Consider the following 15,825-nt stretch of genomic DNA (forward strand, 5'->3'; position numbering starts at 1 on the left):
ATATTCCAGATTCCTTACAGAGTGCCTGACTGATCTTAGTCCATAGAATAGCCTCAGAGGACAGCTTATCCAGTACACGAAAAGGCCCACCCTCCCTGTCTCCCAAATTACAGAGCCATCTGGCTGCTGGGGGACTCTATGCCAGCTTCCTCCCAGGAAATTGCAATTTGGAGCTCACAATCAAATAGAATGAGAAGACAGGCTTGAAGTGCCATCACTGTATTAGAGATCCTTGCTGTTTTTGCTATCGCTCAACTTGAGGGAATGATTGAGGATAGCTTTGGAAATACCTGTAACATTTACTGATCTGCTGGCAAGCTTTGAATTCCTCTCTCAGGAAACATTTCCCACACAAGTTTCTTTTTTTTTTTTTAATTTTTATTTATTTATGATAGTCACAGAGAGAGAGAGAGAGAGAGTGAGAGAGGCAGAGACACAGGCAGAGGGAGAAGCAGGCTCCATGCACCGGGAGCCCGACGTGGGATTCGATTCCGGGTCTCCAGGATCGCACCCTGGGCCAAAGGCGGGCACCAAACCGCTGCGCCACCCAGGGATCCCCCCACACAAGTTTCAATAGCTCAGGCTATTAATGACTCCAGGTTATTAATGGGCCTCTGGAGCTCTTACACACAATAATTCCTAGAATCAAATTGATAGAAATGGGCTCTTAATAAGGAAATTTCTGATCCCAATTGGTATAAAACAGAACTGAACTCTGGTTCCCTCCTCTTTTCTTTTTTTAAGATTTATTTATTTATTTTAGAGAGAGAAAGAGCAGGGAAAGGGGCAGAAGGAGAGGGAGGGAGAGAATCCTCAAGCAGAGTCTCTGCAGAGTGTGGAGCCTGGCACAGGGCTTGATCCCAGGCCCCTGAGATCATGACCTGAACCAAAATCAAGAGTTGGATGCTCAGCTGAGCCACCCAGATGCCCCAGATTCCCTCCTTTTTAACTTGACCTAATTTGACACAGCTTTTAGACCATCAGGGCTCAGGGCCTCTTGCCATGCCAACAGCAAGAGAAGCTAATGACATGGTTTATGGTCTTGTACTCACATTCTAGTAAACATTTGCCAAACCTATGATGACTTGCTGGACAGTTATTGCCAAGGATAGTTCAGTATCAGCCAGTCTGGCAGACCAATGGGCAAAAAACCATCTCCATCCAACAGTCGGCTCATTGACTTCAATAGAGAACATTTTTGGAGTAATCAGAATGTCAGGGAATGTGGTAGAAAGAGCTAAAACTTTGGAATCAGAGGGAGAAGAATTTGAAACTCAGGTAAGTCAGTTAGTTACTGTGGGTTTGGGGCCCTTACCTGAGCTCTCTAACCTGGTTTCCCTGTCTGTAAAATAAGAATAACAGTAACAACAACGTGTAAAGGATAACATTGTTAAGAAGAAGAAATGTGTCAGCGTGCCCAGGTGGCTCAGTCAGTTAGGCATTTGACTCTTGGTTTCAGCTCAGGTCATGATCCTAGGGTCTTGGGATCGAGCCCTACTTCAGGCTCTGTGCTCAGCGGGAGTCTGCTTGAGATTCTCCTTCTCCCTCTCCCTCTGCCCCTTCCCTCCTCAAATAAATAAATAAATCCTAAAAGAAGGAGAAGAAGAAGAAAATGGAGGCCAAAAAAGAAAGCAAAAGACAAGGACTGAAAACCCAGGTTTGTCAACTCCCAGTGCAGTGTTCTTCTCACTGCATGAGGAGCCTGGGGACCAGTCATCTAGTATCTTCAACCAAAACTTAATATTAAAAAATATTTAGTCAACATTGATTGAGAGCTGACTGTTGTCATGGGGAAGGGAAGAGTCTCCTGGTATCCAGAGTTCTCAGCAGCCATTCATCTCTGACTTGGACTTCAAACCCCACTCAACACAACAGAAGCCCTCCAACTGCTGAGATCCACTGGCCCTAGAAGGTGGCTTAGTGTAGCCATTGGTACTTGGGTGTGCCCATTTCCCCCATCTCCCATCACAAATGGCTTTTCAGAAAACCCCTTCCATCCACACACACAGTGCTCCCCTAGGCATGGTTCTGTTAGTTTTCCTGGTAGTGTCACGGTCAAGGGCAGCAGGCTTCTCCCTCAGAATCCTCTTCTGGGCAGAGATAGGCTCTGCACAGTCTTTTTGTTTTTTTTTTTTTTTAAGATTTTATTTATTTATTCATGAGAGGCACAGAGAGAGAGGCAGAGACATAGGCAAAGGGAGAAGCAGGCTCCCTGTGGTGGCCTGATGCAGGACTCGATCCCAGGACCCTGGGATCACACCCTGAGTCGATGGAAGACAATCAAGCACCAGCCACCCAGGTGCCCCTCTGCACAGTTTTTACCTTCAATTTTTTGCAATTCCTCCAACATTCCTGCATTTGACAGATGCGGAACTGAAGGAAGCTCAAGGCCACAGAGCTAGTGAGTGGCAGGACCAGGATTCACCCCCACGTGTCTGAGCCCAGTTCCTTCCTTCTAGTGTCCCGGCTGAGAGAGGGAGGCTCATCTGCCTACCCCTTCAGGACCTCCAGTAGAGGACCGAATTCCCACCTAGAGCAGTGTCTCTGGGTATAGCTGAAAGCTTAGCTGCCATGGGTTCTCGGATGGGAAGGGGAAGGAGCCAGGAGGAAGCTCCCTTTTCAGTAGAAGGTGCCAAGTTTCCAGGGCAGGAAAGTGAGTAAAGCCAGCCTGCTGAGCAGAGGCAACATTTGGGCCTCCCCATACCCCTCGGATTCCCGGTCCCAGGGTTTCCAGTGCAATCCAGCCTTCTCCTTAGCCTCCTCTGGCCACTCTCCTCACCCACCCTGCCTGACCTCCACTTTTATGTCAGCATTCTCAGGCAGCATCACAGAGGGACACAAGTTCCGGGAGTCTTTCCCAATGGAGTAAATCCATTCGGCCGTGCCAGTCACAATGAGGTCCTGCTGCTCAGCCTGGGACGGGTTGGGATACCTTCTCTCCCACAGAAGCCTCAACTCTGGCCCATGGAGCTCAATGCCAGTCAGGCTCCTTTCAGCCTCTGCCTAGGACTCTCAGAGGACTACATGGGTAGGTTCAGCAAGGGATGGGGGACAGCCCCTGGAGTGGCGTCGTCTCCCCTCAGGATATGCTACTCCAACTCAGGATACGAAACTGGAACTCACACTTCCTGCCCTTCTCTGTCCAGGCACTAAGCAGCCTCCGTGGAGGCCTCCCCAGCATCCAGTCACTGTCCTCCACCTAGCTCCAAGCTCAGGTCAGGTTTGGACTCCTCCCTTGCCTGGGGTCTCCATTTGTTTGTCCATAGTCAAGCTCTGTAGTCTTTGCTTTTAAAGTTTCATTTGTCCTCAAGCCAATCTAGATCCTAGCTCTTCTTTTACTGGGTGAGTGACCCCAGGCAAGTGATTCAGCCTCCACTGGCCTCAGTTTTTGCATTCGTACAATTGAAAAAACTATCTGCCCCATAGAACTCTATACCCTTACCAGTGCCAGCAGGAGGTAGATGGTGCACTCAAGTTGAGTAAATTAAGGATAGTCTAATAAAGAGATAATTTACAAAGATGTGTGGGCAGGGGTTAGGGGAACCACAAAGCATAGTGCAGTGCTCAAGCCTAGCCACAGTGGGGAGCTTTTACCACTCAAAAAAGTCAAGGAACATTGTTTAATGGGTAGAGTTTCAGTTTGGGCAGATGGGAAAATTTTGGAGATGCTTGCTGGTGGTGGTTGACAACAGTGTAAATGTACGTAATGCCACTGAACCGTACACATAAGAACAGTTAAAATGGAAAATTTTGTGTTATGTATATTTTACTACTTTTTTTTTTTTTTAATGTAAAAGGATAGAGATGTTGGAAGAACCTGGAGCCCCTAGCTCGGTGGAGAGGGTCACTGGCAAGAGCTCAGGCCTTTGCTAGCCAGATGCAGCTGGTTTATGGCAATTCTACGGGGATAAATACCCAACCTTTACTTTCCTTCACTCTCTGATCTCTGTCAGTGCCTCCCACTGGTCAAATCCAATTAGCAGCTGGAGGGTAAAATATCCCATAGAGAACGTAAAATGGTGCAGCTCCTTTGGAAGCGGTTCCTCAACTAATTAATTATAGAGTTAACATATGGCCCAGCAATTCCACTCCTAGGTATATACTGAAAAGAAACGAGAATATGTGTTCACACAAAAACTTGTGCACATATGTTTATAGTGGCATTATTCATCAAGTCCAAAAAGTGGAAGCAACTCAAATGTCTATCAACTGATGAATGGATAAATAAAATGTGGTATAATCATACAGTGGAATATTATTTGACAACAAAATAGAATGAAGTACTAATATATCCTGTAACATGGACGAACCTGAAAACATTATGCTAAGTGAAAGAAGCAAGACACAAAGAACATATTGCATGATTCCATTAATGTGAAATGTCCAGCATAGACCAATCTAGGGAGATGGAAAGGAAATCAGTGATTGCCTAGGACTGGGGACAATGGGGGGATTAGACAACACTCCATGGAAGGGCTGTGGATAATGTTCCATGCTTGTACAATATTTGTTACTGATGCCATTCCCACAAAACTGCTACCTGTTTGTTAGAAGTTGCCTTTCCCTCTCCAGAAAATCATGTTCCTTCCTCCTCATAACATTTTTTTTTCAGAAACTTCACCCCTCCAAAATCTTCTCTAGTCAACCCCACCAATCCCTCGCCACTTCCTGAAAACATGCCAGCTGTCTCCCGTGGTGGTCCTTGCCTTATTCTGGATTGATTCCTTGGTTTTGTTGTCTACGTTTTGTGTCTACGCCATCTTTCCCACAATATGTCAAGCTCCTAAAGGCAACCAGATCTCCCTTTCTTCGGGTTTCTGCTCAGAGTCGTGAGTAGCCATTGAGTGATGTGGACTCACTGACAGAAAGACTTGGTGGCCCTGGGATCCAATCCCACAGTGCACAATCTTCCTCTCTTGTGAGCACACCAGTGGTCCATTTACAGGAGCTTCTACATGGGGCTCCTTTCATGCATGCCCAGACTCTTGGACCGCCTCCTCTCCCCACTGCAGTGTGAGCTACTCGAGACCAGCGACCATTCTCAACAGAAATATGTCACCTAGAATAACGGTCTAGCCTCCAATTTAATTCAGATGGTTTGGCAGTTTGGGTACATGTGGATGGTAGTTTTGGGGTGCTGGTGGTCATGAGGGTTTTGATAGAGGCTTTAGCACAGATGAAGGTAGTTAGGCAGCGCTGTGACTCTGCTTTTGGAGATGGGGGTAGTTTAGAAAGATGGGTCTATTGTCTGCCTGTGATCTCAATGACCACATTCCATTTGGCTTCAGCTGTCGTCTCTGTATCTTGGCCAGGAATGCTGTCCAGAGCCTCCTCCAAATCAGCTATGACATTTGAGGACTTTTCTTGAAGTTGTAGAAAGGTATTATACAAGTGGAAGACTTGTCTGCTCAGTGCTTCCAAGTGTGTTGAACCCTGAACTTGCCCTCCTCCCTCTCTTGCCCAAGGTCACACTGGCTGCTGAGGATGGGATGTGGCTCCTAAGCCAGAGACATCCAGCACACAGGGCCAGATGACCACTGGATTCCAGGGATGGCAGATCCAGGGATACAGATCTAGAATGGAGGCTCCAGCAAGGTACTAACTTCTTCTTCATTGCTGGGCCAAGCCTTTGTTGTCAGATTGTGAGGTGGGGGCTCCCAAGTGAGATGTTGGATGTGGACCACAAAGCTCCTACTTAAAGGGAAGCCCTCATGCAGAGTATGTCTGCCCCTCCAAAAGCTCCTTCATAGGCAGTCTCGTGATTCTAGCCATCATCATCACCCAAGCCATGGGGTTCCCTGTTTTCTCTTTCAAATGCTAAGCTGAGGATGGATGAAACTCAGACCCCTCTCTCCTCGTCCTCTAGGAACAACTTAAATCAATAAGATGTTTTAGTTGAGCACCTTCCTTGTATGAAGTAATTTCACATCAAATTTCTAAACCAGTCCTCTCTAGGATACTGTGAAGAAAGTTATTGCTTCCACTTTCCAGATGAAGAAAGTGAGGCTCAGAAGGTGAGCTGATTTGTTTAATAATCCAGGTTTTCTGTCTCCAAATTCAGTTTTCCCATTCCACAGCTGTCTCCCAGGTGGGACAAGCCAGCATACTCAAAAGGAAGCTTGCTAAAGGCAAAGAGAAAACGGGTGTGAAACACTCAGTCATGTTTCCAGAGGTTCTTTTTTTTTTTTTTTTTTTTTAAAGATTTTATTTACTTATTCATGACAGACACACACATAGAGAGAGAGAGGCAGAGGGAGAAGCAGTCTCCATGCAGGGAGCCTGACATGGGACTCAATCCTGGGACTCCAGGATCATGCCCCAGGCTGAAGGCAGGCGCTAAACCACTGAGCCACCGGGGCTGCCCTGTTTCCAAAGATTCTGATGCAGCTGTAGAAGCCTTCTGTGCAAGGGCTTGCTTGGCTTTGGGTGTGCCTTTGCATCCTCTCTGATGCTGACCCAGGAACCGTGTCTTCAGAGCTGAAATGCCCTTTCCTCTCCTCCTCCCTTCTCTGCCCACAGGCCCCCATCCAGACCCTCTTCTGTGGCCCTTGGAGAAACAGTGGGTAAAGACCACATATTGCAGCTTCGGCCCAGGGGCCTATGCCCCAGGCAGGAGCCATGTCCCATATCACACTGAACACCAGTGGAGATCTCTCAGCTTCCCCCAGTAGGCGGGGCTCAGGTGGTTTCTCCCACTTCCAGATCTACCCAAAATCAGTGCTAAATCCAAGCTCAGTGCCTGAAGGATGTTCCATCCCCCCAACCCCCCATCTCCATCCACTACAAACAGGAGAGGAGATAAATATCAAGAGATACAGAAACCACTAGAGATGGAAGAAATGAGAGGTGAGGCAGGAGAGGTCCCCAAACTTCACACACCCGAACAAAGAGGGGATTTTATTTCTTATGCTTGTGTTTAATTTGTACAACGTGCCCCAGTAATTCATGGAAGTGAATGCAAACAAATACATGTGGCCTGACTGCCTCTGGACAGTTAGGTCAAGTCCTCAGGGGACTGTAGCTGTTACTAGGGAGGGTTGGGAGACCCAGGAATCCCTAACCAAAGGAGGATTCTAGACTCAGACACCACATGCAGGCACTCAGGGCAAGGGCCAGTGCTAGAGCACAGAGCACTGTTTTGTACATTTTATTATTAATTGTGCCTTCTTTCACTCTTGCAAGTATCCCAGTTTGCTCCCCATCAACACTCCTCAACTGCTGACTCTAGTCTCCAGGCTTTGTAGAAGAGGAAATGATACTGTGACATCTGACAGTTGCAATAAACTTGGCATCTAGAATTCTGCTGAGTGTCCATTGGGGTTCCCACAGGGAGCCGCTTTCTTTCAACCTCAGCTTTGAAGGGGGGGTGGGGAGGACAGCCCTATTCAAGAGTCAGCTGAGTAGTGTGATACTTACGAAGCATCTACTATACGTAAAACGTAATATTTAAGCCAGGAGTTATAAGGTACACAAAGATGATTTACTGCCTTTAAGAAGTTTATATTCATGGGCAGATATACGAAAATAATGTTATAATATGTAAGGAAAAAGGAAATAAACGTAGATGTGTAAGCAAAGGGTTATAGGAACCCAAGGGAATCTGAAGAGAAAGGCTAGTAAAGGAGATAATAGTTGATCTGAGTTTAAAAAAAACATGGCTTGGGATGCCTGGGTGGCTCACCAGTTTAGCATCTGCCTTTGGCCCATCTGCCTTTGGCCCAGGATCCCAAGATCGAGTCCCACGTCGGGCTCCCTGCGTGGAGCCTGCTTCTCCCTCTGCCAGTGTCTCTGCTTCTCTCTTTCTCTCATGAATAAATAAATAAAATCTTAAGAAAAATAATAAAAATAAATAAATAAATAAATAAATAAATAAATAACCATGGCTTATTTATTTAAGTGCACTCAATGCCCAATGTGGGGCTTGGACTCACGACCCCGAGATCAAGAGTCATACCCTCCACCAACTGAGCCAGCAGGTGCTCCAAAACATGGCTTTTTAAAATTTTTTTTAAAGATTTTATTCATTTATTCATGAGAAGCATACAGAAAGAGGCAGACATAGGCAGAAGGAGAGGCAGGCTCCCCGAGGGAAGTCTGATTCGGAACTTGATCCCAGGTCTCTGGGACCACGCCCTGAGCCGAAGGCAGATGCTCAACCATTGAGCCACCCAGGTGTCCCCAAAACATAGGTTTTTTAAACAAGAGGATTGGGGCACCTGGGTGGCTCAGTCTGTTAAGGGTCAGACTCAATTTCAGCTCAGGTCATGATCTCAGGGTTGTGAGATCGAGCCCTGAGTCAGGCCCCACAATGGGCATGGAGCCGGCTTGAGATTCTTTCTCTCTCCCGCTCTGACCCCCACCCCATCCTTCTCAAAAAAACAAACAGGAGAGGATCAATTGTTTCCAGGCTAATAGCAACGACTTCAAGGTGTGAAAATATTGGACTGTTTCTAGGAATACCGAGTAGAAATAGAGGGTTGGAGCCAGGTAATGGACACCGCGAATGCCAACCTAAGGAATATGGGCCGTTTTACGAGCAACTGTCCCCTGAAAATTTTTGCTGGGCAAAGTATTTGACCAACTTGCATTTTTGGTCAGCATTTTGACAATAGTATATACAATGGTCCGGAGAAGGCCACTGAAGCAGGGAGACTGGTTATGAGCTGTAGCCACAATATGAAAAAAGAAGGGAGGTGGGCCTGAATTAGGGCAGAAGCAGAGAAGAGAAGGGGGTGGTGGTGGGAATGTGTAGGCCCTGGAGTGACGGATTTTATCAGGAAGGGACAGGAGAGCTGAAATCATTCAAGGTTTCTAGACTTAGTCTAGAGACTAAGGAGGCCAGAGGACTGCTGATTGAGACAAGGAGCCCCGTTAGACTTTTGAGAGGCTGTCTGAGGCCCCCAGAAGATGCCGCTGGAGGCGCTCCCACTGAGGAGGAGACAGGCCAAGCCCGCAGCTGTGTCTGTAGGAGTGAAAGATCCATGGCGGGGGAGGCAGTGGGCAGAAGGTAGGAAGTGCCTCCCTTTAAGGGGCTAAGCAGTGAGAGAGGTGAGGGAGACAGACGGGGAGATAGAAGAGAAGGGCAGTAAAGGAGGGGCTCCTTAGGGGGGAGTGTCTCACATGCAGCAGGGACTCGCTCGCTTGAACAGGACAAGCACACAGGAGCTCTTCCACTGATACCGTTACCTTCTTGGAAGGCAAACCCAGGGAATCAAAAAAAGTGGCTGTTTACCTTAGTGCCGTCCAATGGGACATTGTGCAACGATAGGGACGTTCCATACTTGCACCACCCAGGACATGTGCCACGGTCACAGGTGCCTACTTAGCACTTGGTACATGGCAAGGAGGAACCGAATTTTAACTTCAGGGCCAGCCCCCTGAATTTTTAAGATGGCAGTTTACAGAAATGGCTAGGTTTAAGATATGATTTCCACTGATGATCAGCAGAACCAATACAAAGAGTTTAAAAGCCTTCTTGGCTGCACTCGACACGATATATTGAGAAGCTTTAGAATGAGTACCTTTGGAATGGTGTTTAATTCTCAAGGAGTTCATCTGAATGAACTGGCTGAAAGGGCAAATGCATTGTTTGAATCACTGAGAATTCTCAACAAACCGCTCGTTTAAAGTATATTTCAGCACAACTGCCTGCCTCCCCACAACCATTCACACACCCCCGCCCCACCCCCCATTAGCAGCAGGGCAGCTTTATCTGGTGACTAGGCCCAGGAACACAGGCTGAAGGGACTAAAGCCCCTGCCATGATGATTCCAGGCATGCTGGAACGCTGGTAACCAACCTGCTCTGGCAACCAACCTGCTCTGTCACTGGTCTTTCCAGCATGGGACTCCATCATTGAATATTCAGAGCCAAGGCTCTAGGACCCCAAAGCCATTCAAAGACATCTTTTAAACACCAAGAGTGCTACAAAATCCAAAATAATTTTATTCACTTTTTCAGATTTTTGCTTCCACAAGGTGTTCAGCAAACATGCTAAGGCGACAGAATGTCTAGTTGGTCACGACATGCAACGCTGACCATTCAGTTGATGACAGCAGCGACCACGCCCACCTGAGCTACTGGTCCCACAGCACAAAGGGGGTTTGCGGGAACACACGGAACCACACAGCAATCAGCAACCTGAGGTAGGTCTCTTTACAGTACAAAAAACTTCTACACCAGTGTGAGACACTGATTAGCAAGAGCTGCTTAAAGTTGCAGACTTTGGAGGGAGACAGACTGTGTGACAACTGCAGTGAGAGAGAACAGACCCACAAACTCCTGAACCCTGTCACTGAACTGCGGAGGTGCGGGACCAGGCAAATGAAAAAAGTACCACTGACGAAAGCAGCAGCCGGCCCCGGGGTTTGGAGCCAACAGGTGTAGGAGCTGGAGAGCTCTGTGCATTGGCCAGCGTTAGGAACCTGAGGCAGTGGGACACTCTGTGAAGAAGAGACTTGATTCTGGTTAAGAAACAACAGCAAAAAGAGGAAGGCAGGAAAGAACCTCCCCCCGTCCAAGGAATGTTCTTCCATGATTCTCATTCCTGACAGAGGGAGTGAAGGGGGTTCTGGGGGTCTGGGGCTTTGCCCCACTGCTCTCCCGACGGAAACAGTGAATGACAACAGGACAGAAAGCAGGAGCCCTGAGAATTCACGGCGCTCTGCGTGGCCTCCAGCAGCCCCCTCCACCCGCCCTGGGTGTGGCTGTGCGGGGACACAGAGGGGGCCCTTGGAGGGCCCACTACTGCCACACATCTTCCTGTTCAACACCCACAGAGCCCGGCACCGTGAAACCACCAGCCGAAGAAGAACAGTATGCTACCCTTCCTACAATCTAATAGCAAAATCAGATCTCTAGTACAGCAAACTGTACAAAAATGATAGAAAGGAATTTGCACTGTTATCAGGACAGTGCTTATTTTAATATAAAATAAACAGCTTACATTTTCACTGTAAATATAGGCTATGTACAGAATTATATATAGATATAGCTACACGTATAAAGCTTCATTATAGGCCTCTGATACATTTATAATAACGGTTCCCTGAACCTTTTAGAGTGCAATTAAGAACAAAAACTAAATTTTGTTTACATGAATATGGAATAAATACAATAATCAAAATATGACTCTCCCTAAAATTGAAACACACAAGCCAATCCTGAACTGCTGTGCGAAAGATAAAATTGGGAAAGGCAAGGTTTCGGCAGGAGGACGCGATGAGGGGCCTGCCCAAGGCAGGGGATGGCAAATGCTCCAAGGAAAGAGACGTTGGTGGCGGGGAGGAGTTAGCCCTTGACAGCAACCTTGTTCTCCACAGCAGCAAACATGGCATAGAACCGGGAGCTGTCATTGGACAGAAGGACTGATGGGGTGTCGAACTCCACCACCTGCAAAGGAAGGAGACACGTCACTCAGGGTCATTCAGAGGACCACTGCCCCAAAGCCCCCTGGGGGCAGAATCACAGTGACACACAATCCGATGAGTCCTGCCATGCCCCTGTGGGTTCCACTTTTGATTTTTTGTTTTTACTAACCAGGGCATAAGCAAAGGGTTAGAGACAAAGACATCCAGATCTCCTTCACATCAGTCTCAGGGGGAAAAAAATTACAGCTCAAGTCAAGGGCATAGTAGGCAAATGTCATCTTGTGTAAACTGACCCACTATAGATGGAAAAGGAACAGCTCAAAATACCCACTTCACAGAATAAAAAGGAAGTAAGTCATTTGGTCAATTATCCATTCCTATGATGGACTTCTATGCAGCCACGGAAAATCATATTGCAGTAAAAAAAAAAAAAAACAAAACAAAACCCTGAATGATTTGCTGGTAGAACCTGCATTCCATGATAGAGGCAGAAAATGTCACACACTCACTTTCCCAGCCTTCTTGCTAGCGGGCCAAGGCATGGGGCACAGCCTTGACCAAGGAGAAGTCTCTGAGATGCTTCTAGGAAAGGCTGTTCTGCCCAATATAGGCATGAGGACAAAGTACACTTCCCCAGGACTGCTTGTGTGAGGATGTGATGTTGGGTGCTAGCACAGACATCCCACACCATGAGGGGAGGGAAGGTGGGCCCTGGGTGGAAGCTGACACAGAACCTGACCTTGCTGAGCTGCTGAAGAGCCACCCCTCTGGCCTCTGGCCATGGGATGACAGACTCCTACTATTCACCTCTTTCATTCCAGAATTGTGCGTCCACAGCAGAGCACATCCTACCCACTAGAGTCTGGGTATATAGGGGCATGAAAAATGCTGGCAGGGGATAAATTAATCTATTATGAATTACTGATGCTTGTCCCTGAGGAGGTAAATGACTTAACTTATTTTTGCCTTTATGCTTTTTTCAGGTTTTCCTAAAATTACAAGGCAATTTCAATTCACGAGAAACAAAAATTAAGGGAAAAGAAGGACAGAGTCCTTCATAAAGAGCCAAACAATCCCCATTCCAAAACATTAGGCCACTCGTAGAAACAATGTGGTCTAGATGTGCATCTTTTTTTTTTTTTTTAAGATTTAATTTATTTATTCATGAGAGACACCGAGAGATAGAGAGGCAGAGACATAGGCAGAGGGAGAAGCAGGCTTCATGCAGGGAACCCGACGTGGGACTCCATCCCGGATCTCCAGGATCATGCCCTGAGCCCAAGGCAGACGCTCAACCGCTGAGCCACTCAGGGATCCCTAGATGTGCGTCTTTAAGAAAGAACTTCCCAACTGTTCTTGGTCCCCTCTACTTTATTATATTCTATTTAATACCTATGTACAGAGCAGTAGCTCTGTGTATCTAATGCATAAGAATCACAGTAAACATTTAGGATAATGCAAACAAAGATAGTAACAAAACACACTAACATTAATATAATTTCAAAATGAGGAGAAAAATAATGAATTCCTATGTTCTCTCAAACTCCACTCTGAAGCCCAGCTTACACCTGTTATATTAATTGCTTTTCTCAGTACTTCTCCACAGAAGGACAGAGTGGTCCTGCAGTGTAAAACACTGGCTTTGGAGTCACTGGCCTAGCTCAGCTCCAACTCTTCCTTCCTGTGTGCTGGAGATAGGTTCAGTTCCCTGAGCCCATCTCCTCTTTTGGAAGGCAGGGTTAAAACATCTGTATCTTTCTCAGTGGTTGTGATGATTAATTACATGTTGAGAGACGGTATGTAAGGCCCCTAGCATGGTGCCTGACACGCAATAAGCATTTGATGGAAGTGGCTATTTTGGTGGCCATTATTATTAATCAGAGTCACACATTGTAACTGGCTTGTTATTTCTGCTGAACCATTAATCTATTGCCATCCCAGGTGCACACAAAGGAGGTATCTGTTCAACATAAATTTACTTAACATCGTGAGTGACATACTTAACATCTACCATGTGCAAAGAATGTGGTATGGAGCCCTGCCCTAAGAGAGTTTACAGTCTAATAGGGGAGATGGGGCATTAGCCAGCTACCATCAGAGGAGGCAGAGGAGCTACACGAGAGGGACATATCAAGTTTAAGGTGGCAGAGGCAAATCAGGGTATTTAAGCTGTGTCTTTCAGAGAGACAAGCAGGCTGTAAGCAGACAGATGTGGGGATGTAGAAGAGGGAATGAGAGGAAAAGGCATTGGGGGTAGATGGAACCGAGTGAGAAAAGACCTAGGGGAACCAGCTTAGGGAATGCAAGATTGTCTACAGTCATTGGCACCTGCAAGGAGAGAGTGGGAAAGGAAGGCAGTGGGGCTGGGCCAGATTGTGGGAAAGCTTGGAACACCAGTGTAAGAAGTTTGGCACCACCAAATGATTGCAAAAAGCAAACATGAGGTGGCCGGACTCAATACACCTTGGGCAATTCTTGTGTACATGAGTTAATTAGTCAAGTGCTCGAGCTCTCTGACCTAAGTCAAAATGTCACTTTTACAAGCAACAAAAAAGTAGGTATTAAAGCAAAATGAGAACCCAGTAAGAGTGCCCCTACTCAATCTCTGGCTTTGGAGGGCTCTGTCCCTCCCAGTGGCAGCCAGATTAGAGTTGCTAAGGCTGCTTATCTGAAAGCTAAGAATAGCACTAAGATGGCAATCAGCCCAATCCTGCCAGTGGCCAGTTTTCCTCCCAGATGAGGCCACATGCCAGCCTCAATCCCCCAGGGGCTCAGTACCTGTCCCTGGGCCAGCACCATAATCCTATCAGAGCCTAGGACTGTATGTAGGCGATGGGCAATTGTCAGCATGGTGCAGTCAGCAAATGCTTCTCGGATGGTCTCTTGGATTAGTAAATCTGTCTCTGTGTCCATGGCAGCAGTGGCTTCATCTAGAATCAAAATCTGACAGAAAAGAGGAAAGAAAGAGAGATCCAATCAATTCCTTAGGCATTCTACTTAATCTAGGTTTTGCTGAAATATATTTCATTGCTTGAATTTTATACCATAATCTGTCTTTCCTAAGTAGGTACACACGTGTAAAAGGATCATTTTGCTTAGAACAGGTACAACTCCAAACCCATGCATTTGCCTTCATTTCCACAAATAAAAGGCTATGCATGTGATACTGATCTAACAAAGTGCTTGCCCCTACTTGTTCTGTGACTCTAAACATGAATAATCTTTCTGGATCTTCCCTTTCTGGTTTACAAAACAAAGTGACTGACTGTATTTGATAGCCTGGAGGTCTCAGTCTATAGTTTCTAAGAGTACTACAACTACTACCTGGCCAGAAACAAAATTCACCCTTTGGAAATTAAAGGCTCAGGGAAGTCTGAAGGCTCAAAAACACCTGTATACTCAGATTGGGTCAAGGTGAGTTTAAAAACATCTTTGGGCATGCTCCTAAAAAGCTCCACTGGGCTTGGAGCCAGGAGTCCCTTTGGACCTCATGCCGCAGGGAAAGGCCATCCTTCTCCTTCCTAGCCACTCCACAAACCACCTTACCTTACAGTGACGGAGCAAGGCTCTTGCTATGCACAGGAGCTGCCGTTCCCCCACTGAGAAGTTATCTCCATTCTCCATCACTTCAGATTCAAGTTTCAGAGGTAGCTGAGCAATCTAGGGAGAAAGGCAGTAAAGACTAGAAGAGTCAAAAAGTAAATTTTTGGGGAAAAAAAACAACTAAATTTTGTCAAAAATCCAGTGGCAAAAATAAACTATTTTGAAACAGCTGAAACAATTAGCCAAGAATCTGGCTCATCTAGTAAGAAGGTACAGGCGTGATGATCACATGTACTAGGACTCTCATTTTCTATGACATTCCATATTTCAAATATACTATTCTGTTAGCCTCATACCATTAAAAGGTCTTAGAAATTCCAGTATTTTCATGTCCCCAAATCCTGTCAGATTGTGGCCCTAATTTTTGGTTCTGAAAATACGGTCATGGAATAGGAGATGGAGATAGCGAGATTGCTTTTCCTGTATTCCAAGGTTATAGGTTTATGGCTGTCAAACTTGCCTTTATAATAAGCTATGAGCTTACCCGTCAAATGAAATTGTTTGAAGAAGCCCAATATATAAGTGATTAAGGCAGAACTGACCTAGTTGAATCAGGACAGGGGATCCTGAGCTTGACTCAATTCAGGGCCATGAAAGATCCTATTCCAGGTCAGGGATATCATGTAGACTGTGGCCTCAGGAAGGTGCGTGCTGAGTTACTCTAAGAGGTTAATGACTCCCTTTGCATGCTGCATGCTTTCTGTAGGCTCGGTGCATATACAGATGTTTCAAAAAAGCATGTTATACTGTTATGATGACTAAAATAGAACTTAAAAGAATTATGGAATCTGAGTGTTGGTCATTAATATCTTTGTTAATCAATGGATAGCAAAAGGGCAATATGACCATGGTC

At 46.2% G+C, this 15,825-nt stretch overlaps 1 protein-coding gene across 2 annotated transcripts in view; it reads right to left on the reverse strand.

Moving 5' to 3' along the window:
- Window positions 1-9,922: 9,922 nt before the first annotated feature.
- ABCC5 (ATP binding cassette subfamily C member 5) overlaps window positions 9,923-15,825 on the reverse strand; it is an 89,049-nt gene continuing 83,146 nt past the window's right edge. For both annotated transcript variants that reach the window (XM_072807594.1, XM_072807595.1), the window contains exons 28-30: window positions 14,916-15,029; window positions 14,148-14,312; window positions 9,923-11,391 (exon numbers count right to left, since the gene is read on the reverse strand). In XM_072807594.1, coding sequence (XP_072663695.1) covers window positions 11,290-11,391; window positions 14,148-14,312; window positions 14,916-15,029 — 381 coding nt within the window. In that variant the 3' untranslated portion in view covers window positions 9,923-11,289. The remainder of the gene's footprint in view (window positions 11,392-14,147; window positions 14,313-14,915; window positions 15,030-15,825) is intronic.

This window comes from Canis lupus, chromosome 31 (genome assembly GCF_048164855.1).
Source record: "Canis lupus baileyi chromosome 31, mCanLup2.hap1, whole genome shotgun sequence".
In the NCBI taxonomy this organism is placed as follows: domain Eukaryota; kingdom Metazoa; phylum Chordata; class Mammalia; order Carnivora; family Canidae; genus Canis; species Canis lupus.